This window comes from Netta rufina (assembly GCF_964035555.1).
Source record: "Netta rufina genome assembly, chromosome: 1".
Classification (NCBI taxonomy): domain Eukaryota; kingdom Metazoa; phylum Chordata; class Aves; order Anseriformes; family Anatidae; genus Netta; species Netta rufina.
In genome coordinates, this window is record NC_140123.1 from 179,441,070 (window position 1) to 179,467,875 (window position 26,806).

Here is a 26,806-nt window from a genome sequence, read left to right on the forward strand (position 1 = left end):
ATGAGCAAATACCTTTTCCTTTCTTGTTTCTTCCATTTTATGATAAACTTCAGTAAGCATCTTATGGGCTTTTCCCATCCTTCCTATCTTTGCAGGCCCTTTTGTATACACCTGAGGCCTAATAGAGAAATTTCAGATTGGCAGAGAAAAGCTTTCTCTGCCAATATAAGGGAAGAGTAGCATGAAATATCTACTATTTTTTAAGGCATAGACCAATAATCAAACAAGTGCTGTAAGGGCTAACTGTAACTTCCAACAGCTACTGTGATGTGAATGAGATGTGAAAGATTCCTCAAGGCAGAAACCACTCTTCCTCTTTGGTTTTCTTTACCTTTTCCAAGGATGACCACTAATTGCTGAATCTCCTAGTACCACTGGCTGGAAATTCTTGAATGATCATAATAAGGTCTACTTTGTTCATGACTTTTTTGTTCTTCCTCTCAGTCCCTCTCCTGCTTCCTAAGCTGGCCTCCAAAATCTCCTTAGATCCTCAGACAGTACTGTATTTCTCCAGGTTTGTTCAAAATGTATAGGGTGCGTCGAGGGTACTTTGTCAGTCTTGGACTTGCTGTGCTGTGGCAGGCTGTCGTGTCTCTTCTTCAGTGCTGTTGGTGACTTCCAGTTGACAGACACACCCTTTGGTGTGCTGCAAGTGCACAGCCAGGGTTAAATGCCTGGAGCTAGCCAAGCCCTTCAGAAACATTCCTTAAAGTCAAAAATCATTTTTAAAAGATGAAAACCACCCTGAGAGGCCAAGTGTTAAATCTAAGATGTCCAGTGAGTGCAGGAATATCTTCAGTTCCTCCTCAGAGAATGGTGACCTGACTTACTGAAGATACAAGCAGGTCCTTCAGCAGGTTTGAATTATTTCCATTTATCAACACAGCTATCCAGTATTGGTACAAAAAGAGTGTGAAGGAACAGCTTTTAACTCAGTATTTAAAATTCATTTATGGATTTTGGTTCTCAAAATCCCATGAGAAATTTGTGGACACCAAATGGCTTTGCTTTGAAAGAACAACAATAACTGAAAAAAAAATAAAAATACATTGGTAGGACCTGAGAAAAGCTAAATAAAATACAGAAACATCAGATAAAATTTAGAAGATCAAAGTAGAAAACTTTCTTTAGTTTTGAAGTTAAGTTTTCTCTCTTAAAATGTGTGGAAAGCAACATGCATTGTTTCCTAAATGGTAATGGCTAATTTTTTGAGAATTCTGAGTTACATCTATTTTTATTTTTACTACTTTATAGTTATTATTTTATCTTATTGTATTAGAGGTTTGGACACCAGTGGTAATTTGTTATGAATTTTAAGCATTTTATACATACTAGGCACTCTCCTTAAAATCAGGAGTATTGTTTTCAAGAAAAACTCTGCAGAAAACATTATTTTCAAGACTCAGATAACATGCTTACAAGCCAACTGGCAGAACTGAGCATAGCCATATTCAAGGCTGTGAATATTGATCATTAATCTGGTAGTGAGTTATAGAAAAAAAAAAAAAACACAAAAAACAACAACAACAACAACAAAAAAACACAACTAAGCTTCCTGTAAATTTGTCATTTTTCTGTCGTGGCTTTTGCTTCAATTGTGACAGGAAAGTAAAAACACTTTTGAAAGAAAACAAGGGGAAAAAAGAGTGTTTTGTATATTTCTGTTCATTTCAGTTCAGACAGAGGCAGTTGTGGTTATTATCTGGAAACCTGACCAAAATGTGTATTATTCCCCTTTCCACATAAAGTCTCTCGATACCTTAGATGACACTCTAAATAATGGGATATACTTCAGTTTCTTCAGGTTTGTTGGGAAAAACATAACAAAACAAAAACAAAAACCTGAAAACAAAATAATTTATGAACGTTTTTTAGATTTTTTTTTTTAAATACAAAATAATATTTTCTTCATTTTCATGCTACTTTATTCTAACAGTTATTTAAGGTCTGATTAAGGTCTGATTAGAGCCAGACTCTAATCATTTTCCAAACTGTTTTCTGAACAAGTTTATGAGCCCAACTCCCTATTTCAGTGTTCAGTTTGATAATGTCTTCATCTCCTAGAACTGTTAAGATCTGTTGTGACACCCCAGATTATGTTTTTTTTTTTTTTACAATACTTTTTTTTCTTTTTTTTTTTTTTTTTAATGATGGAATAACATCTAAAAATGAAGCCCTGACTTAATCCAAAAACTTATATGTTTGGCATATTCTTTGGAAAACTGATCTAGCTATAATTTTGTCTCCAAGATAATGGAGGTTCATGCTCAACCTCTTCTCCTACTTTATTTCAGGTAAAGAGGTCTTGCCTGTTACTGTTGCAGCTGTTCAGTTGGCACTTTACAAGTGATTCTATATGAAAGTGGTTTGATAAAGACTTAGCGCCCTCAAGTAATACAATTCATAGAGATCTTCATTGTTTTCTTATATGATCCAGTACCCACAAATATGATTTCTATATTGGCCTCTCATATTTGTCATACCTCTTTTCTGAACTGAATAGAAATTAAGTTCTTTCAGTATTTAATCTAGATATGACTCTTTGTATGTCTCTTTTTTCCCCCATGTTGATAAAGATCTACAGTATGTATTAGGGCATCTCCTGACTGCTGATACTCCTTGGACCACTGTGTGTTTCAGGATCTCATAGAAGAATAAATTGAAATGTGAGTTATTGTGCTGAGTGAGTAGATTATGAGAGCTGGTGCTCATCTGAGACAAATTCCATCTCTGGGAGTACTACCCTTACTACCCTTTCCGGTAGTAAGAGATAAAGTAAATACTGAGCACTGCGGTCACCATTTTGAATTTGAACAGAGTAAGGAAAGAAAATTTGAAAGAGTAAGGAAAATTTCCTTGCAGAAATGTTGGCTAGCGAGAGTAGTAGCCAAGCACCCCAGCACTGAGCAGAAATGGGGCATGCTGAGACCATGTCTCCCTCACAGATGACTCCTCTGGTCTATGTGTGCATGCTGCTAACTTTGTAATATACCAGGCAAAATATGATCGCAGGGCGCTGGAGATTTTCCAAGAGACTAGGTTTGCCACCAGTCTCTAGTATAATTTGCTATTTATTTTTTTTTTCCACATACGCCACAGTTCATTCTTTAGTTCAATTTCTCATTCATTTTAGAAAACAAAAATGTGAGACTAAAGCACGTATTAATACTTATTAGTCTTAAATTTCCCTCATGAACAATTTGTGGGATGTAGATGAGCTGCTGAAAGATAAGGATATTAAAAATGTGCAAGTGTTTTCATTGTTTTCTGTGGGCAAAATATTTTTTGCTTGATAAGTATCATCACAGATTTTTCCACTAAAATTTCCATTTATAAGTTACTGGGTATGATATAGGAAATATGAAGAGACATGAGTGTCTCTATTATTGGGACTTCAGATTAAGCAATAATATTTTCTCTTCTGATCAACTATTGTAAAATTTAAGTTTAAACATTTTAGAACAATGGGCATTATTTAGTGATCAATAAAAATTAATTGAGAGTGTGATCCTTGCAGCACAAAGTAAGCAGTCAGACATAAAAGTTGTGATTTTTATAAATAAAATGATGTGTTCTGACTATAAAACTGGAAGCCAGAAAGTTCTAGCTATTAAATTGCCTTGCACAGCAACTATTAAGTATAGCATACAATGTAAATAAGTAAGCTCTAATTTAGAATGCAATTAAGAGGCTGAAGAGATTTGTAGGTTACCCCACATTAGAATTGTCCCCCATATATATATATATTTTTAATAGCAAGAACACTAGTTACTTACTAGGTTTCTTGCATAGTTTCCTATTTATACAGTGTTTTGAAGCCGAAATATTATACCACAGCTTTGTTTGTTATTCCACCTCCTGTCTCAGAACACTGAGCTGCGCATTATGCGTCAAAACATGTACTGTTCTCTTGGAGTTCCTAGCCAGGCAATGCAATGTAATTCATTATGCCCCGAAGATAAACAGTACCTCTTGACCTTTTCAAGAAAAGTTGCAATATTTTCTTATTCCAGAATGTAATATTGTACTGAGACGATATCAATGTGATAAGATAAATGTTTCCTTTTCTAATGTAAACCAGAGTGCACTACATTTATATAAAAGTCTTGGGGGATACCTAAAGCCTCCAGATAAAAAGGGGCAGCTTGGCTATTGTAGGTCTGCATTTTTGAATGCTCAGTCTCAAAGCACAGGGGACAAACTGCAACCAGTCTTGAAGAGGATGGCCAGGATTTTCAGAAGTGAACAGACTGTTGATTTTTATGTTGTCCAATTTGGGATTGTCCTAAAGAATTTTTGGACAAATTCAAAGTATAGGTTTTGTTACCATTTAAAAACAAACAAACAAAAACAAAACAACAAAAAACACAACCCCACAAAACACTTTTATCCTCAGTAATGTCCTGTGTCCGAAGTGTTAATGCAGAATCCTAGTCTCTTTCCTGGCAAATCGCCCTCCCAATGGCCTCATTTATCTTAATATGTTAACTGTTTTTGTATGCAGGTCATTACAGCATACTGGTCATACATGGCATGTAAAATACTCTGCTACTCATGTATATTTTATTCACAGCAAAGAGTGTGTTTCCAGCTACTGTTACATGCAAGATAACACATTATATTTTTAAACCAGTTCATTATTAAAAAGCATTTACTTCTGCCATTCTTGCCTTTGAAACTTTGTAATCCAAACAGTTACTACTGTAAGCAAAATAATACTGTTATGCTATAAAGCTGTAACATCATTTAACCCTTTCAGGTTGGACAGTTTTAGTAGAACAGTTTTAAACACACCAATTGCAGCATATAAATTTGATTCAATGGGAATTAAAATGCAAGAGAAAATAGAAAAAGAGTAAAGAACAGAAGTAAGAAGCAGTGAAATGTCTTGAAATCAGTCCTATTTGACATATACATTTTATTAATGCTATTTAGGCCTGAACTTCTTGTTTGCTAATTTGCTTTTATTTAAGCTTAAGCAAATCTTAAATTAAGGATTAAGGTCTGTATTAGGAGGCTAACTGAAAAGAGCAAGTTTTGAGGGAAGATTTGAAGTTATTGAGTGAAATAATAGCATGGAACTGCCATGTAGGTCAACATGAGAAAAATCTTGGAGTCACCCAGGGTAGAAGACCATAAGCAGAAAAGGAAAGCTGACACATTATAAGGAGGGGAAAAAAATAAAAATGAGGTTCTTCAGGGGTCAAGCTGCATAGGACTTTGAGAATAAGGAATTTGATTTTCGTTTGAAAACAAATCATGTGTCCACCCGGGGAACCAAGAAGAATGCATGAATTAGACATTCTTTATACTTTAAAATAAATAATTGTAAGGCTAATTATTAGAGGGGAAACAAAAAATAAAATAAAAAAAAAACAACAAAGGAAAACAAAAGCCTTTGAGATTTTGTTTGTAGGTGTGCAATTGTGCATCTTATTTAGATAGTTTTCTCTTTGATCATGAATTGTTCTGTACCTATATGTGACAGTTGTATGTAGCTGCAGTAAAGGTAGTTCAGTTTTCTTCAGGTTTAATGGAAATTTGTCAGAGATGAACCTCAGAACCTCTGACATTCATCTGAATACTCCATAATGGAATGGAGTATCTATTTCATGTGCATATTATACATGTATATGTTTTTTAAGCTTATATAATTTGTATTTCATAGTACAGGAAAGGAGCATACTAGGGCAGAAACAGCATAAATAATTTGGTGGAGTGTTTACCAGGCAGTCTGTAGCTTCTCTCCTCACTTGTGGTTGGGGATAGTTACATGATCTATATCAAATTTGTTCTACAGCTGTTAGTACCTGCAAGTATATAAACAGTTGGGTAAGATTTCTAGGAGACAGATGCCCACCTCACTAAGAGGACTGCACTAATTGACATAATCAGCACAAGAAATTAAGACTGAATGAGCATGGAAATAGAATTACTTTTCTGCCCCTTGAAAGGAAGCACTGAAGGGCTACATTCGTTTAGTTGCTTCTACAACTCTCTATGCAGAACTTCCCCATGATATAGAGAGAAAGGCTATTTTAATGTCCCAAAGCATCCCTCTGGCATTTGCGATTAACAATAAGCACACACATGGAAAAAAAAATGGGGGGACGGGCTGTAATCGTTGTCCAAAACCATTTGTATCTCACCTGAGGATCCTACAAAAGCATTGAAACATGCCCCATTCTGAGTCAGTCTCTCTGCAAATTCTTGAGATGCTGCAGAGTGGAGTTTGTCTGTGCCTTGAATTTCACCTTCCCCTTATGTTTCTTCCTTACTAGTCTTAAGTGATTTAAATCTGCTTGAAATTTGTATATTGTTGGATCTTAGTTGAAATGAGCTACAACGTGAATAGACATGAGAGACTGACAGTTGAACACACAGTAATCAGCAAAGGCAGGATTTAATTGCAGCTAATTTGTACTGGTTGAACACCTCTCTGTATAAAAAATATTTTATACTCAATTATATTTATAATGTTTTGGACAATCAACATATGGTAAAACTTAACAGTATAACAATTTAATCAAGCACAGATTTGACCTATCCCTTCTTTTTTTTTTTTTTTTTTTTTTTTTTTTTTCTTGTCAGAAGCTTTTATTCCTTCCTACTGGGAAAGAAGTTTAAGAAATGCAAGGCTGGATACAGGACCAGATCTCTTTCTATCTTTAGTCTTACCAATTAGTTCATTTTGAGGATACACTAAAGGCTATCACGTGAAATGTTGAATTCCCTCTGTTCCCAAAATACTACTTTTTAGCTGAGAAATTCAGGAAACTTGCTAAAGCTGTATTACAGTGAGTACATATGGCTTGTGACAGGTTTGATACAACACAATAATTTATGACTGTGTGAATGTACATTGTTGAATCCCCTTCTTTGTTCTCAAGTATAAATGTTCTTCTTATCATTGATTTTTAACTTTTATAAAACTATGTTGTTGGACCTTTAGCTGTAATTACTTTGCCTGCTTGTAACACCTAGAAAAATACCCAGAATTCTTCTATGCCAGATATGGGGATAATATAATTGCAAAACTTAAAACAAAACATATTCTAGAATAGACATCATTTTTCAGTGAAGAGTTGTGGCAGAGGCTTTTGATTATACCAAATACAAAAAACATCCTTATCTGAAAAAAAACTTTTCTTCTGGAATGCAGAAGCTGTGGCTAGTACCTCTTGCACTTGGAAAAAAATAAGAAATTTCTTCTTCCAACATTTATACTTATTGATGGAGGTGAAAATTCCTGCAGCCATTGCTGTTAGGATTTCTTCAGAACTTTAGGTTTTTAGCAAAATGTCTACTTTGGAGTTTCATTAATTCACAATGTAAATACATTAAAATGGTGGTGATGGTTTGATTTGTCTTGCAAGGTGATGTAAAAGCTTGAGTGCATTCCATGTGCCCGCTACAAATTTCAAGGAATGGTGCTTATTTGGTCATTGAAAGTACTCACTTTGTAGTTATGGCATCTGCCAATGCTGCTTGTAATAAAGGGAGTATCTGTGCTACTATAATTGAGTCAGACAAGTCAAAGAAACACTTGCCTTGAAGATAAAGGAAGTCATCTTAAGTAAAATTAATTTATTTTCCTGACTAGCATAATCATCTTCAGTCACTAGAATATATTGTCTCAATGATACTGTGCTGGCCTGGTTGTTATATTTGTGATTACTAATAAGAGGCTTTTTCAATGCCTTCTAGTCAGGAAGAAATTTAATCTCTCTTACAGCATTACTTGCATTATTTTTATTTTGCTCCTATTCAATTGTGATTGTCAGTGTCTTTAATTTGCAGTGTTAGTCCATGTAGTTTTTCTGTCATTCACCTTTTCTCTTTTTTACAATGAACAAATGATACAGCTACTTACAAAGACACAAGGCCTCTAGTCAGAATCTTCTCAAAATTTGATGCAGAAAAATATAAAGAAAACTATCAGAGGCTGTTAAATTATTTTAAAAGAAATTTCTAGGCCTTTCATATTGACAGTGTTCTTAAAAATAAAAAATAAAAAACGGAGAGCTTGAAGCTGAGCCTTTTTATTCAGTTCCCTGGTCTCTGTGCAAATCATATAGGTGCACCTCAGAGCCTTTGCAGCATTCCCTACTGCCTGTTTACCAGAGCCCAAGCCAACTTTTCTGGACAGCCTGCTTGGTCTTTTATCCATAATAAGGAAAATTCAGTGCCAGTGCTGAGAGCAGGGCTCCTCTTTGAGCTGGTGACTAACTCGAGCTCTGAAAATTACTTTCTCTGCAGACTTTGTCAAATTGCATAACTCAGAATTCTGAGCCTTAAGTGCCTAAACATAAAGATGAAAAATACCATCAACCTGATTAGAATTTACAGAAATGGTAATATGGTACTATTTTTGTGGAATTGATTGACACAGACTCTAGAAACAGATGCTTCGCAGTCAAACCTGTTTTTTTTCTTCTTCTTTTTTTTTTTTCCTTTAAGAAAATCTTGAAAAGTATTATATATATTATATATAATAATGTTCATGTAGCACAGAAGTTTGTATACTCTGGTTTTGGTTAGTGGGCAGGAATCACAACAGTCACAATATTTGTATCTGCAAGCAGGAAGGAATGGAGAGGTACAGAGTTGGGGATAGAAAGTATTTTTTAAAACTGGCCTACTTTGATCTTGCTTTCTGTCTTAAACTTCTGGTGAGCTTTCCCTTTCTTCCACATTTTATTCTATGTTTTCATGTAAATGTTTCAAAGATAGTTCTGCTTTTCTGGCTCCTCCTCAAAAACTGGCTTCTTGTAAAACAGTGGCTGGTATCAAAAGTTTGATGTCAGAAGTAAAACTCACCCACATTGTGTAAGATGTCCATATAAAACTGGTACTTAAAACTCATCAGACACACTCTGGGATGTTGTTGGAGGTTCCTGCTGCTACACTTCAGAATGAAAGGAATCTTCTCCTCTCTTTCCCTTCCAAGTAGTGTTTATTACTGTTGTTTCTGAAAAGGATTTGTTTTTCTAGACTGTTGAGCTATGAAATCGGGCTCCTTTGAAACTTGTCCAAGTCATCTCAGAATCATATTTTGGCTACTTTAGCTGACAGTCTCTCAACCAACACATGGTTCAGCTATTTTCAGCACGTAGGCATGACTTGTGTCAGTAAGCATACTGCTCCTGGATGCTGAACTGGGTGATTGACATGGGATGGGACACACCTGAGTTAATAAGCATTTTAGCCTCCAAAATACAGTGATACAGTGATCTCTAGTGGGACCGGTGCTTGGAAATGTGTGACTGCAGAACTGCATGGGGGTTGCTTGGGAGAGTGCAGGTCAGGAAAAGTCAAAAAGCTAGCCAAGAGCTGTGCACGCAGCTTACCAGCACAGAAAATCACATTCTCAGGTACTCGCCAATTTATCAATGTAGGTAAAGTCCTAGAGAGTTGATACGAGTCATATTGTCATGATATCATTTTCAGTAGTTCACTAGCTATGTTTTTTTGTAACTATAAATGTTAGAGTGCTTGTAGCATTGATGTCTTAATGATATTAATGAAACCTGGGATTGCTTGAGAAGAGGGTGAGAACCTCTGACATTCATCTAAAATTGAAGATTGCTTCAGCTGTTGGCCATAGTGCTGCGTTCAGGTAGCTATGCAGGCGTTATGCCATAAACTGTGCTCCAGAAAGTATTTGAAACCAATCCCAAAGTCCTGACATTAAGTGGTCTTTCTCCCATTTATATTCTTCAGTCCATTGCAGTGTTGCACAAGCAGAGCCCTGGGAGTTGCAGCAGACTAATAGATATTATCCAGATTGCTCTCTCATAAAAGGCAAGACCTTTGGACTAAAAAGGCTGTAATAATATGCCTGTATTACTTTATTTTTCAAATATCAGAGCACGAAGTATGTACATTTTGTCCTGTAAAATAAAAATTCCATCTCTAATAGGTAGGATGTATATATTTTAAATGACAGCTGAAGTAATACTTATTGTCCTAATGTATTTATTGTAATACTAAGATACTATCAAAATACCTAGTCAGGATCCATATTTTGTGTGGCATTTCCAAGTCCTTGTACAAAAAACTGATGATCTAGGAAGAAATCATAGGTGAATGTTCACAGATAAAATGCACTGACTCCTAGTGAATTAAAACAAAGGGAATAGTAGAAACAGTAAACTACTAGTAGAGCACACACCTGAAGTCAAATAAATAAATAAATAAATAAAGCTTTATTTGTGTTTGTTCTTTATGTGGAATCTCATGTCTACCTACTGGTGTTTGTAAAATGAGCACTGCCTGTTGATGTGAAATGATGATGAGCTTAGAGCTAAAACTTAGTTTATTATTCTTTAGTATTCTTGTATTAAGTGGCACTATAAGTAGTTTGATATAGTAAAATATTGCCAGTATCATAGCTAGATACCTACTCAAAGGACATAAAAAACACCTGCGTCATATGCATTAATAAATTTTAAAGCTCTTTATTAGTCCTTGAAAGCCTTGCTTCCCTTTTCAGTCTCTGAACCTATAGTTACATAGGAACAATTGAGGACTAGACACAAGGCACCATTGTCAACAAAATATTTCATAGCCAGATACTTGCAATAGTACTTTCAAATATATCAACCCATTTTTCATAAAATACTGACATGAAATCAGAAGACAAAATGTAGTATCTGTTGCAAAAGATGTCAGTCTATGTGGAAGTTTAATTATCGGTACATTGGAGAAGGTGAAATATTACAAGAAATTTGAAAATTCTGTTGGTCATTGGTTACAAAAAGGTCTTTCATGTTATAAAACAAACCATGAGTATTACTTGACTGAAAAAAATGGTTAAGGTTTGGGAGTACAAGGATAGGATCCAGACTATTTAGATAATTTTTGTTTCTAGTTTTTCAGGAAAGAAAATGTAACATCGCTAATGAAGAAGTGTCTGAAAAAGTTTGCAGAAGTGCAGTGTCTCTTTAATCCATACAATGATTTCTCACACCTTTATAGTACCCCTATGGTTTTACTGAATCCAAAACATCAGCCTGATTATTATTTGGGCTATTTTCAGTATTAACTGTAAAAACACTGCAAACAAACAAACAAACAAGAAAACTGCATGAGAAATGTGCTGCATGTATAGATATGGGCTTTGAATTAAGATTAGGTACGGGCTTAGATGAAGAAGGAGATGAGGCTTTTTATTGCTTTCTTCCTGCAATGATCAGTGCTCATGCTGTGAGGGCAGGTGAAGAGCTGGCTACTCCCGTGCTGGACTCTGCTCTCCTGTGCAGGTGACACAGTTGTGGAGTGCAGGTTACCTGGGCAGAGGCAGAGCAAGTGACACCAAAATAATTTCCAAAATATATTATATAGGACTGCAAGGGGGGGGCATACTTACTTATTTCTGATGAGTAAGTACGTGTGCTATGAGGGAAGTAAACTTCTCATCCATTGTTTGTTTCTTAGATGTCTTGGAGGCAGTGAGGCTGAAGGTGTTCAAAAGAAGGAAGGGCAATGGTGATGGTTTGATTCCACATGTGAAGGAATCTCTGGAAGAAATTCAGAATGTTTTAGAAAAGTGACTAAGACGCAAGTAGAGGAATTGTTACAGATTGATAAGGTTTAAAATGTTAAAAGAAGAAGCAAGCAGATAGAAGAAGAAGAAGATACTATAAAAAGGAATATCTGGCAAATACTTCAAGGATATTAAATCTGAACTAGGTGCAATGTATATTGAGGCATGTCTTTAAAAGAGAAGGCTAGTAACTGAGGTTTCACTGTAAGAAGCTGATGACAAGACATGACAGAGGACTGGTAAAATAAAGGCTGAAATTCAGGTTTTCATTCTGTGTAAAGTAAGAGTAATTAGAAGGAAGGATAAATGTTTCTGTCTTAACTTCATTTCCAGCATATTTTGATCATTTGCCTAGGTTGATGATTTTAAATTTTTTTACTTATTTATTTTTAATGTGCATGCACAGGTAGTGATTATGCAATATATGGTACATGATTCAGATGAAGTTTTTACAATCTGATGGCATAAGAAACTTTATCTTATGTGAAGTGTTACATATGTTTGGCACCAAGGCAGCTGGGTGTGTCTGCTTTTTACAAATGCATCGAAAGATGATAATGCCCCTGAGCATATTTATTATTATAATTCCTTGATTAGCTTGCCATTTATGAAGATTACTGTGGGTGCTAAGACACAATAATAAGGATAATTTTTCCCTGGACAAGCTTGATGAACGTCTACTTTTAATTCAAATGCCAAACCTGTTGTGATGCTCATGTATACTCCTTGGGAATTCCTCATACAACTGCAATCATTTCTCCAGCACCTAAATGCCCTGGGAATTGCAAAATGTCTTTCTGTTCCTTTTCTGCAAAACATTTTTACTAGCTTCAGGTCTTTTCTTTTTTATCCCTGCAAGTTTCTAATCATAAAGAATATACTCCCTACCAGATCTCCTCACAAGGGCTGAAACTAGGATGAGGAGCCTGAGGACATTTGCCTGTCTGTCTTCACTTGCATTTTAGCTTAAAATTAAAGCTCTTTGTCATTTCACTCTATTATAATTTTCATTCTTAAAAGTCCCCAAAGTGGGGAATTCTTTCTCAGCTCTGTCTATACAGTCTTTAAAGACTGCCCTTCAGATCAAACTCTTTAGTCAGGTGTAGTGAGAACTCAAGGAATAGGGTTCATTCTGCCGCACCGCCTTCTTTGGAGATAGAGAGCCCTGCATGTTGGATCATGCCTGCTAGGTCCTCATGAAATCACATGAACCAGAAAACTTACAAGGTAGATAAGCAATCCAAGAAGAAGGCAACTGGAATAATTCAGGCAGTGCAGATAGCGATCATAAGTGCTCTTTCAGCTAACCACTGCTGCTTTTGCTACTTTTGTTGGTGGTGGTCTTTTCCTTCCCTCCCCTCCCCTCCCCTCCCCTCCCCTCCCCTCCCCTCCCCTCCCCTCCCCTCCCCTCTCTTTCTTCCCTTCCCTAACCCTTCCCTTCCCACAGACAATAAGCATTTCCTTCAAAAAAAAAAAAAAAAAAGGTATTTAGTTGTTGGATCTGTATGTGAATACATTTAGTACTTTGCACAAGCAGATACATACATTGATTTGTGATCATGGCACAAAGATTCTTCTAGAGCCTTACAGTCCACACTTAGAAAAAGATTTTAATGCTGCAGAATTATTCCAAGGGGGTTAGATTAAATCTTATGCCTCCTGTTATCAAGTCACTCATAAATATTACTGAATGCCACCATTCATAAGTCTAGTGTGTAGGTAATGGGCAGTTTATTTGCATAGCATATTTGTGGTCTTATATCAGTGTTTTTATTGTGGTTTTTGGTTAGTTGGTTGGTTTTTGGTTAAATCCAAACAGGATTATGCTTCTCCCTCCAAAAGAAGGATTAGCAAAACCCCTGAAAAATTATGAATAAAATTGCTATTATTGTATCTCCTTTTTTACATTCATGTTTACTGCTTCTTCCCCTAATTATTCTTGCACTATGTGTGTACCTGGAACCTTCATGTCAACCAAAATTCTAAAAAATTCAGAAAAATATCCATAAGAAATAAAGAAAGGTCTCAGCAGGATTTAAGTTGATTTAGCTTTAGCGGTAAAGACTGCATTTTTAAAGTGGCTTAGACTATGTAGTGATCTTTGATCAAATTATTTCATAAAACAGGATTGAAATCAGGTTATTAAAGATCCTTTGTATATTTTGTTATTGTAGCTTTAGGTTTAACCTCACAATGAATTGTACTGATTCAGGTACTTTCTTTGCATGGAACCATACAACTTCCCTTGATCAAACAGTGATCAAATTCCAGTTCTTTCCTTGTTTTTCCTTCCTCTTCATGGCTCTCCATTTCAGCCAGGCATCTGTTGCTTTCAGGAAGAATTGTAATATTGGGAAAATCATGTTTTCTACTACTGTCATGGCCATACTTGATGGTGAGAAGACAAGATTCCTGTCCAGAGGGATCCAATTGCAATTAGGGAAGTGTTTACTTCTAACCCATCTCCCATTCTATATAAACTACTCTGTTCAGTTCAAAATTTCAAGCTTAGTCTCATAAACACAGACATGGCCACTTATGATCGGAAAATTCCAAAGTGTGTGTAGGCGCAGCTCGTGCTGATGCTCTGCTGTTAACTTATCATAGAAACAAACCATGCTGAAGCTTCGTAATACTCAGTTTATGAGAACATGGTGTTATTTGAAATGTAGCAAGGTGTTAGACATCACTGTAATCTGAACTTGGCGTGCTTTCATGGGAGTCAAATGAACCACACAATCAAATAAAATAGGGATGGAAGATGCTTGTAAAGATCTCTGTCCCAGAGCAGAATCACTACTCTCCTGAAGATGTTTCTTAAACAGGTCCAACAACAAAGATTTTGCAGTCTATGCAGAATTTATTGTACTTCAGTATCCTCAGAATTAGAAAATTTCTTCTTAAATTTAATTAAATCTTCCTGAATTCAATTTAAGGTCACTGTTACTTTTCCTACCCATATTGCACAATTAATTCTTTTTGCACAGAAACTTGTTGAGGACTGCTTCTGCTTTATTTTTTTTTTTTCTCTATCTCTCTCTCTCTTTTTTTTTTTTCTTCTCTTTTTATCATAAGGTTTTGCTATTCTATGGATTGGACTTTGTCACCACAAGTTCATTCTTAATGCTCTTCTCAGGTCACTGGTCAGATGATGGTCCACCTTGATGAAGCACTATGCCCCAAACTGGTTGCAATTCTCCAGGTGGCTCTTTAGAAAGTTGAATAAAATGAAAAAAATTACAGTGCCTGTTTTATGCATGACACTTCCATGTATGTGTCCCACTATAATGTTGCAATATGACAATACTGACTTTAATATGTTTTCATCATAGACATATATTTACATCTGAGATTTCTTTAAATTATATCCTTGTAAAAACTTAACTTCAACAGTTAGATCTATTAAAATAATTTAAAAGAAGCTTTATATTTATGTGAAAATGTGAAATTTTCTAGTGTGAAACCCTGGAGTCAGCTTTGTTTTTCTCCACTAATTGTCATTGGATTTTCAATAATGGCTGTTGTGCCTTCCTCCCATACAACACAAACCTGATACGACAATCCCAACAATATTTCCTTTTGTAGTTGTGACCTCACTCATGTCTCTGGCTATGGATTTGTAATCGCAATGTAAAATCAAATCAGGTATTGTTCAAATAATTGAATCCCTTTAAATCAGTGACTCTTAAACAGTTATGTAATTCTTCACGTTTTGATTGGCTGAAAGATTTTGATTCATATAATTACTGTAACTTTAATTATTTTGGTACTGTGTAGATCCATATTCTTTGATGGATAGCTGTGGTTTATAGCTCATAGGGCATGAGAATGAGGAGTCTGTGCTTACAATGCTTAGTGTTGAAACTCCACTACAAGACAGTGTGGAACGTTTATTTAATTGAAAATAAGTTGTAAAAATAGAGGTATTTATTTCTGCCTTCTAAAAGACTAAGTATATTCTAGTGTAAATACTGTTCTGGCATTTTGTTCTTCACGCTTTATTCTACCTCTCTGTATTACTTAAAACTAATCAGTCCTCAAATCTGTCCTTTCAAATTTCACATTCTGGTCTAGGAATCTTGCTCTAGGCCAGAACAAAATGTTTGAGTACTTGTTTCCCTTTGTTTTATATCTGCCTCAGCTTTTGCTTTAGTTTATATCTTGATTATCATTTTTGAGCTTAAGGATCTTCATGATGATTGCATTGTCTTTAATTTCCAGATTTCTCTTTCAGATTTCTATCAGTTAAAAATGCTGCCTTCTAAAAGCCTAATGTTACAATGCTTCCCTTGGTATTACGTTTCTTTCTCCTCTCATATTTGCTCTGCATTTTGATTTTAGTACAAATGAGACCACTCTTACATAACTTACATAAGTTCCTTTCCTATTTATAAGTTACCCGACTGTCTTCATTCTTCTGCCTAAGTCAGCACCACTTCATTTCAAACTGCTTTATTTAAAAGTGGTCTTCACAGCCAGTAAGTTAACATCTCCAATTGACAGACCTAAAAGAAGGTCTTTTTCTCACCAACTCTTTACAAGTCAAGGATTCATATACCTTTGTAAAATGTATGTTGTAAAATGAGTACTTCCATACAATACTGGGTGAATTTTGCATAGTACATATACAATATCAGGTATGAAAGAATTCTCATTCTAAGGATTTTTTTTATTTCCTGAAGATGGAATTCCTGATGGAATAGCAATCACTCTTCTTTGACCATCACACTTAAATGGCCTTTACATATGTGCAAGCTGATTTTCATGCAAAATAGTTCATAAAAGTTTTCATGTGAAAAACTGCTACATGCAGCCATTGCTGCATGTGTTCATTTAGAGCTAAGAGATTGACTCTTCCATTTTTGTGTTTCATGTCTCACCTTACTAAAAGTCAGGCCAAATGGAAGAAAATAGTAGTGGCAGGAAATCTGTGAACTTGTGGTGCTGGTGTTTGATGAGTACACTGGTTTTGCTTTTCATATAGTTAAATATAGTGGGAATAAAGTAGAGCTAGACTGCCTGCTGCTGTCTTTACCAAAGGAAAGATAAATTCAGGCATGTGGGATGAAAGAAAGAAAGACAATTGTCAGGGTAGAGCACAACTGTAGTGCTGTGGGCCCACATCTCTCCTAACCCTTGACATTTGCATTCTTCAGGTGGTGTGAGCTTTGGAGATGGCATTTGGGTTTGCTGTCATGGAACATGTTATCCATGGTGTGCCATGTAACCCTAATGACCAATGTAGATTGATGTCTATGGGGAAAAGCTCTCCTAATGACACCAGGAGTAGAAATAAGCTCCTGTTACGGGTGTTTTTTTCCTAGCTCTCAGTCAGCCAAATGATGGGCAGAAAAAATGAAAGAGTTGTTTTTGAAACAGTATTTAGTATCCATTAAATCGGTTTATATAAAGGGGAGCTAAATTTGGCTTTATAAAATGAAATATGTTAGCTACTAAGTTATTAGTGCCCTGTATTTATTTAGCATCCTTTACATGCAAAAAAAGTAAGACACTAAACAACAACAACAACAAATAATAATAATAAAAAAAATGCCAAAACAATTAGAGTGAAAAAAATCTGGTAATTAACTATTATTTTTCACAAAACTAGTCTAATTACGAATCAGTCATGGTAAAATGAAAGGTCAATAACTACAGATGCATAATTTCTCTCTGATAGATTGGTGTTTGAAAATAGGTTTATGACAATTATGTGATTAATTTCCTTTTATTAAACAGCATTATGAGACTTCATGTTGCATTCATCAGTTTATTACTGTTACTTTTTCTCTTCAGTTGCAAATTAATCCTGGATAACATCAGGGCAGAACAGGAGCTCAGGTAGATTGGAGATATCTTCTTCAATTGTTGTTTGTATTGCAGGGAAGACCACAGATCTGAATCAAAATCAGAGCCTCAGAATGCTGAAACTGACAGTAACATCCTTAGCAAAAAAATAAAATAAAATAAAATAAAATAAAATAAAATAAAATAAAATAAAATAAAATAAAATAAAATAAAATAAAATAAAATAAAATAAAATAAATCAAAATAAAATAAAATAAATCAAAATAAAATAAATCAAAATAAAATAAATCAAAATAAAATAAAATACAATAGTAAAATAAATAAAATATTTTACTCCAAGGAAATGAGGGCCAGATCCAGTAAATTTTTGTTAAAACATTCCTAAGATGAGGTACATGGGGAATATAAATTAGAAAACTACATAAGTTAGAAAGTAGTGATCCAGGACAGCTCTCCTCACTTGCCACCTAACCCTTGACGTGCTCTGCCATTTTATCTTGAAGTTCTCCAGGCACAAAGAGCGGCCCTCGACAAACAGCATTTTGCCAGCTGAGTAGCTTGGGATCTCTCTCATGCCTGAGTTTTTCAGGATCTTTTCCACAACTTTCTGTAGCATCAATACAATAGATGTTTTCAGCCATGTTCAGTGTTCACTTAATCATGCCCCATAGGCATGGGCTCAGTCCAGCATTCAGTGGCCACCACCACCTTCTTGAAACACAATTGTAGAAGATCATTTGCTATATTCTGTCCTTCTGTCTTGCGGCCTGGTGGTAGGAATGAATGCCAAGGATGGTAATAGAGTGTCCAATCCATTTTCCTCTTCTTCTTGAAACTAATTCAGTTTCAAAAATGTTAGTCTCTTGCAGGTTTGTGTTCTACTGCTAGGCATGGCTGGAACACTCTGCAGTTCAGCTGTTGAAATTGAGCCCATTTCACATCCTGGGTGTCTATGGCTTCCAATTGAGATGCAGAAGACTGACAAATCTTTTTTGTTGGATTATTTGCATGTTTTTATGTTGGGTTACTTGAGTGAAATCCTTCTGGATTCTTAGTAGCCATCTAGATTTCTTAGATAACATATTCCTTGAGGTGGGTGCTGCCAGTCTTTAGCTATCTGGTACCTCGTTTGTACTTCTGTAAGGCAACAATTTAATAATTGTTCAGTCTACTAATCCTAGATGAAATCAGGGCGGTTAAGTGGCTTGGATTTAAGTTGTGTACAAGTTAAGGGTTTGACTTCATGGGCTGTCAAATGTGGCACATTTGTCCTCTGCTGGCAGGCATACAGGTTTTATCTTCCTCATGTAATTTAGAGAAAAAGATTTTATTTTCTTTATGTACTTCAGTGTTGTTCAGTAAGGTAAATAAGGATGTCTCAGGGTGCATGGGAGTTGGCTTTTCCTGTCAAGTGTCCTGGAGGGACTACAGTTGGAAGTGGATCATCTTAAAGATTCTTTGAATAGTGTTAAATGCCTTGCTATTCCATTTGGAAAGATTATAAGCTGCCATGCTGACTGACTGTGATAGCCATTAGAGAACTTTCTGGGAAAATACAGTCGGTGTTTAAAAGACAAAGGTTTAGCAGTAGCATTTGAAGGCTATTAGGGAGCCTTGAGCAGTGTTATCTTTCTGTCACAGTCTTTCACAGATCTCATTCAAATGTAGGTAATTCTGGGTTTCTTGGTCTGAGCCAGCTGGAGGATGGACACACAGCAGGACATGAGGGAGCAGAGGTTCTACTGAATTGATTTTTATAATAAATGTAGCTGTGTAATCATTCAGTTAACTTGTTATTCAACCAGTTCAGTCTTTGGACTTAAATCCATCTTAGCATGTTGATATGTTTCGGTTGCATAGTGCTACCAGCAAAGATGACTCTTGTTTGACATATGCAGCCATTTGGAAACTTACTTTATGTTCAGAAACTTATTTTGTGTTCAGCAGGAATGTTAAAGTATGCAACCATTGGAAAAAATAAAATAAGGATTTGGAGTTAGAAAAAGGACAGAATCTGGTTGTCTTCTGGCAAGTTTTTTGGTTCTGGTTATCTGCAAAGCATACACCTCATGTCAGTATAAATAGGGAGTGCCTGTATAAACATTCTTGTTTCGCCTGTTCCACATAATAGTTTCTTGTATCATATTTCTTTTGACCTCGCTATCTGAAACCAATTACAGGAGATCCATTTGGGCTGCATCTATTTTCATAAGAAGCCCAGGCAGCAGTGTTTTTCTCAGAGATGAATATCAACATCAAATATGCTTCTGAGTGCTTTGTTATTTATGTTTCAGAGAGATTTTGTAGCCTTCAGCTCTCAAGAATGTGTCACGCTGTGCTGTTTATACATTGACGATATTAATGGGCGTAGATGTCATTTTTCATTTTAGCGTCTCAAATGCAACAGGCTGATAGGTTAAACATTCCTATTTTTAAAGGAAAGATATGAGTGACATCTGTTTCCTAAAAATACACATATATTTACTTTTTTAAAAAACAAAGTAATCAGTTTACCTTCTTTTAGTGGCAACTTTCACTTTATTAAAATGATAAAACTTTTTACAATTATTCTAAGGCATGCTTAAATCAAATACAAAGGTTTGTAATACAAAATAAAAGCAAGTTGTGTCTCCTAGAATTATCTCCAACAAATTGCAAAATCTACTGCAATTTATCAACTTTATTAGGGTGAGTTATATGCAATTAATTTCATTTTTGTTCTGCTTACATTTTAGCAATGCCAAAGCTGCACAGTAAATACTAAGAAGTAGTGTTCCCAATAAATATTTTACTAGAAGACACAGGGAGTTCTGGAAACCATATGCCTAAATTTCCTGCTTATACAGTCGCTACTTAAAGCATTATAATGATTTTCATTTGCATTATTAAAATCATTTCTGATCCTCAGTTCTTTTTTTTTTTTTTTTTTTTTTTGTCTGCATTGACTTTTTTTTTGTATAGTTTTACTAATTTAGATAACTTAATTAAGGAAAAGTGCCTACTAAATTTGAAACAAATGTTACTAGAAACTGGATATGATTTTGACTGTCTTACACAGCGTTCTTGCTGCTGTTAATTTGAGGTAGGACACAACATGATTTTGATCTGCTAGATTTATAAACATCTGTTCGTTTGTCTTCACTGAACTGTTTTTAGACCATGGGTTATTATCAAATTAGTTCATTAGTTTTTTTTTTTTTTAAATTTTATTTATAAATGATATGTGGGATTGGTGCTTACTTGAAGTGTACATGTTAAACTATTAATTTCTAAAGACACTTTCAAGCTGTCAATTTGTTTTGCAAAGATTTAATAGCAAATGAATTGGTAGGACTGAATGTTTTATAGCCTTATAATCCTCACTTATGAATAATGTCAGCAATAATTCTTTGAAATTAACAATGTGTTTCTGTGAGGTTGTTTACTGAGCAGCAAAATCTAAAGCTAAGCAGCACACTGGGAGGAAAACATACCATATGACAACTGCTATAAGAACAAAGGCTGACAGTGATTTCTCCTTATGAGTTTTAAATCATCTCTGATCTCTTGAAATTGTTTTCTGTTCTTCTTCTATCTCCTGTGTTTACAGTAATCTAAACTGCCACAATAAGATCACTGAAGTATTCAGGTAGTCATCATTTGTAAGACATTCTGTATTAAAAGATGAGCCTTTACTCCTTTTAAAATATCTCAACCAGCATATATAAATCAAAATAGTTTAAGTAGAAGAGCCTTTTATGCAAACATATCCTGTTGTGCTGCCTTGCTTTTTCATAAAGTGGGACTCTTTGTAGTTAGTGGTAGGAATTCATACTTTCTTACACTGGTTCCATGGGAGTATGCTAGCCACAATTTGAAATTATACTGGCTAGCTTAACTCTAAGCCACATCATACTATAATCCTCTAATTTTCAAGTACTGTAAATGTGCAGCTTTACCGGATGCTTGCTTGCTTCTTTTTTGTATTGGTGTGAGATGACTTTGGTGCTAAAGAAGACTAGGACACTGAAACAACTTAGAGAGTGCTCTTTATTTCCAAGCATGCATCAGCATTAAATCATGGCAATTTCTTTTACAGATAAGGTCCATGTAATGAATTTTCTGCGACTGTCATAAATAAAAAGTAGTTATTTTTATGGTTTTTCCCATCATCTAACTCCAGGTCTTTTCACTGGTTCTGTTAGCAATATTCTCCTGATCAGTGAGTGTAGCTTCCCTATACAGTCTCCTATTAATTCAGGAGTGTAATAGTTTTCTCTCTTTCATTCAAGTTTGCCTTTCAGAGAGTTCTAAAGATTGGGAAGGATTATAAATTTGCTGTAGATCTTCTGTTCTTGCATTTAATTTATGCTTTGTGTTTAAACCACTGCAAGATGTTGTGACCATATCCTGGTGCCCCTGAAATCAACAGATATTTATCTCTGATCTCAGACAGAGCAGGATTGTCCTTTAGGATCTGCTCAAGAACTGTGAGTGCAGAAAAGATTACGCTGTTCACATAGGGAACCAGGCATCCAGTGATTCCTTGGTAACAAAATATTTCAAGTGCACTTTGAAATATGTTAACTTTTATTTATTTTTGGAAGGGAGAAGCTAGTTGTGTGCGTCTCGTTGCTTAGGTTCAGAGGAATGTATAGTCTTTGTAAAGCTGACCTGTAATTACTTGAGAATTTGATGAAACAATAAGAGGATTGTTGTGGGAATGTCTCCAAATGTTAAAAGTATGCTCTGCAAACTTTGTACCAGAGCCTTCTATGGGGAGACGAATCAATGTTGTTAGGAGATGGTGCTAGTGCATTCAGTTTGTTTACTTTGGTTTTCTGTGTCTGCCTGCCTTCTCAGAAAACTTGCTTGGAGCCAGACTGTAGCAGCCCTCTCTCTGTCTTTTCATAATTGATCAGGGGATGACTGCCTTCCCTGAGGGTTAAGACGTGGCAACTTTTTCTGTTTGCTCAGCATCTCAATGCAGTAGTTCAAACATTGTTCACACCAGCTGGCAGTGTAATGCCATATGCACATCTTGTCAAAGCAACTGTTGTCATGGATACTAGAAACTATCTTAAAAACCAGCTCATTTGAGTCTAATCAAAATTGCACCTTTCTTTATCAGTTGGGAATCTTTATTATTTTAGGGAGTGTTGATCAAATTGCGTTTATTGCAGTGCATTATGTACAGTGTGTTTTAATAACATAGATAAATAGGGTGATGCATTTTAAAGCTGTAACTTCTATTTACTGAACTGATTTTTAAGGGGAAAATACAGCTCTCCAGATAGTTTCAGTGCAAATGTTTGGAATCTTTTTTTTTTTTTTTTCCTATTTCTTAACAAATACTGCTTTATAATACTTGGCATTTTAAAAATAATTTTATAGGGAAAAATAATGTAGATTAGCCTTCCTTAGTTAAATGATGTGTTTGTTTACATTTCATATGTTTAACTGTATTTTGCTGAGTTGGAATGAAAACATAAAATAAATGAAAACACTTTATATTTTGATTGGGATGCTGTCATCCCGGAGCCTGATCTGATTGGCTGGGGAGTAATTTCTTTGTTCTCTGATTTTCCTAAGAATGCAAATGAAAACCACTCATTTTTATTTGGCATTAAAACTGCACTTTATTTTGTCAAAGGAGAGGTTTCTCCTTGAATTGTAAGTACAAAAAGTGTTTTTAATCTTCAATGAATATCCTTATTAATTCATTTTCAAGATAATCTGATGTTGATTTGTCAAATTTAATTACAGCTTCCGGTAACACTTGAAGTCTACTTGCTTTTGCTTCAAAATTGTAATATGAAAATGCAAATTGAATGATAATTTACATGGGAGTGGGCATTTTAGTTGAACACTCAAAGACAAGTTCCTTGTGGAAATGAGGCTATTGATGCAGTTTATGATTTTTCCTCTTCAAGCACTTTAAACAAATTAACTTTATTTCCTGCAGGATTTCATGTACGTCCATAAATTCTAGTGAAGTCCTATATGTGTACTTTCAGAGGATCTTTTTTATGTTTCAAGTAAAACATATCCAGACTGAAGCCTGAAATCTAGCAAATAGAAATCAGAAGTTGCATTTGTTTGATGGGACTTTTACGTAACATTGAGTAACTTATCTTTTTCTAAGAAAAGGTGGAATTTATTTACTTTTTTTTGTTCTTTTTCTTTTCACTTTTGAACTTTTAGGCACTCCAGGCAGCAAGACAGCTCCTTTTACAGCAACAGACAAGTGGACTGAAGTCACCTAAGGGCAGTGATAAACAGAGACCACTGCAGGTTGGTAAAGGATCCTTGCCTTTGGGGCCTCACTTGGAGGGGAGATTGCTGGGCTTGCTCACACATGTGGTGTGTGTGTCTCTGCCTGTGCATTGATGCTGTTTGTGCATATTCACATAAAGCAGATTGTAGATTTGTGTGCTGGTGACTTCCAATTCACAGACAAAATTCACAAGTTACAAACGCCTTTTGTGCTTATAGACACTTGAAAGTTCTGTTACAATAAACATGCACATGGACTGAGTTCAATAGCTATGGTATTAATTAATTATTTGTAGATATGTTTCATGATTGGCATGACATTTTTATACATATGTGGATTAAATTGCAAAACGTATCATAAGGATTTGCACTTGGATGCTGTTGGGTTTCAGAAAGTATTAGGGAGAATAAGAGTTCTGTTCAATAATAATTTTAAATGCAATTTGGTAAAACTACATGTACTGTCCATAGACAATAAGCATATTATTCTTTAAAATTTTCTTTTTTTTTTCTTTCTTTTTGAGGTTTCAGTTCAATTGTTGCTAATTTAGCATTCCATCTAAAATTGCATTCTGCTGGCAAAACTGTTTCTCTCATTGTACAGAGACCAAATAGGAGTGTTTAACTGCTGAATTACAGTCTATTGCAGACAAAAGATGCACATAAGAGATAATTTTACTGTGTTCAGGAAATAAAAATACGTAATTCCTACCATTCTCTTCCTCTTCCTTTTCTGGATGAGCCATTATCCAATGGGGATGTTGCCTGTTTTCTGTTGGAATAACATATTTTTATCTAATTCTTGGTTTTAATAGAGAATAATGTAGGGAGACTGCCAGATACTAGATCGCTTTTCCAATTTTGTGTATAATTCACATTGTCTTCTTTTTTGTGTGTGAAATTTCATAAAGTTAGGTGCAGCACACAGTTCTACATTACATACCATTTCTCTTGAAATAGACTTTAAAAATTATATTTATTTGCTCAGATCCAAACAAAAACCTAGGGAGGAAAATGGAGGGGAAAAAAAGAAACAAAGAAAACATTTCAAGGTGGCATCCTGCTATGCTGAACTTCTAGTCCAGTCTGGAGACATAGGGTCCAAGGACCATCTTAACTTCCTACTCTTCACCTTTGACTTTGCTTTGGCAATATCTTCTAGGCTGAAGACTCACAAGAAAAGTAGTCGTAAATGCAGCAGCTTAAGATCTATGTAGTTTTTTTAAACTTTCAGGAAGGCAATTTGTGACCTTGAAATTTTGAATCACAAGGATAATTGGTTTAATGAATAAGATGAATGTAGTTCATTCTGCCAGTTCCTTATGAAAGGCAAGGTCAGCCATAGTAGGAGTGGACAAGGTCCTTCTAGCCTGAGGTCTCTAAACTAGCCAACACTAGATGCTAAGAGAAGCATATGAAACAGGCAAAAATGTTACTGTTTTCCCAGTATATTTTTTCCCAGTGATATGAGCTTACTCTATTCCTCCAACTTGTAAACTGCAGTGGTTCAGGAGCTCCCAACTTCTCTGTTCAAATTCTTCATCCATTCATAAATCTTCTTTTCAAGGCTGAAGAGATTTGGGAGTGCGCTACTTGTGGTAGACATCGATGAAAGGAGAAAAAACCATCTCTGGATACAATGACAGTCACACAGACAGCTCAGATGAGATGGGCAGTCTTGTGTTTTCCTACTTCTAAAGGACTAACACTGGCTTGATGCCTTATAAATGTCATGGGCTGGTGTATTGGAGAGGTGGCCTGTATTATGTCTTTGCCAGGAAGAGTCAGTGCCTCATGAGTCATATTTGTGAAGCTGGAAGAAGCAAATCAAATAGTTTTCTTTTCAGAATTGTTACATGCTCCCAATGATCAGTATGTGCACAGTGCCTCTCATTAGCCTTGGACACTTCATTTGATTCATTTTTAAAAGAGAGGAAAATGGAATATGCTTCCAGACTTTGGTTTATGTATCAAATACCATGTAAATCAAGGTATGAGTGCAAACTCCATTTAAATTTTCTTCTATAGTGAAAAGGGTGCATAAAGGTTTGGGAAATGAGTCCTTGGAGCTTTTCTATTTCTGTCTTTTACTGTTACTTCAGAGATTTTCATTGTTCATTATGTAGTGGAAATTCACATTTTGAGCATTGTGATGCCTGTTTGACCAAATACTGTAATATGGGTCATAAACTTGTACATTATTATTATTTTATTATGCCAAATATAATGGTAACTTTGGCCAAAATCTCCTAGCAGTAGGAATTGCTAAATGTGTATAAGCAATTTGAGATTTATAAGACAAAAATACTTGTGCTTGTGTTTGTGTTCAAGGAAATAGACTTCTCCCAATATTTTAACGTACTTTAATATTAGTGTATTTCTAATTTCCGCTAATTTCTGACCAATTTACTAATCTGGCAACTGGAGATATGGTAGAACTGTATTACAAATCTATTAAAAACCTTATAAAACTTTTAAAACTAGCTCACACATCTGCAGGCAAATGTGGGTGTTAGGTAATCCTTGCCATTGCAGCTCTCATGTGCTCCATATTTTGACATAAACTATGCTATTGTTTCACATGCCAAAATAATGAAAAATTGTATTAATTTTAGTGGCCATCTTGTTGCATTTGATAGATATGTTGGTGAAAGTAGAATATGGTCTATTTACACATGCTCTCTCTGTTAACTCTGTAATGCATCAAGTATTTTAGTGACCTACAGCACCTACTAGCTAATCAGCAAGTAGAAAGCTTATTGAAGAAACCTTCAAATATGTGTCCACAACTTTGCAAAAAAAGGGTGTTGAGTAAGTGGCCAAGTTCTACTGTGCTTTACCACAAGGGATGGTTAGAGAGAACCTCTGGGATTTTTCTATAAGAATTTGAGTGTTTTTTATATGCTTCTTGTGAAAAATCTTTCTAAATTTATTGTTTGCTTTATGGTCGATTGTAAAAGAGAAATGCTCCAGCTGGCAAATTTATTTGTTTTAGTTTTTAATACAAAAATTGTCCTTATCTATTAATTTTCCTATATTTTTCAGGGGGTAAAGGTTTATATTTAGATTGTGAGTTAACAGAATACCTGCAAAAATTATCATTTTAGATAGACGCTTATCTTGATCTACTATTACTTCTAATTTACATTTTTCTGGGTTTCAGACTGCAGATGGAATAACCATTAGCATGTCTTA

General features: G+C 35.2%; 1 protein-coding gene across 1 annotated transcript in view; it reads left to right on the forward strand.

Moving 5' to 3' along the window:
• The window catches only part of FOXP2 (forkhead box P2), a 430,404-nt gene that overhangs the window by 280,261 nt on the left and 123,337 nt on the right, over window positions 1–26,806 (forward strand). The window contains exon 5 of the mRNA XM_084290854.1: window positions 23,540–23,629. Coding sequence (XP_084146980.1) covers window positions 23,540–23,629 — 90 coding nt within the window. The remainder of the gene's footprint in view (window positions 1–23,539; window positions 23,630–26,806) is intronic.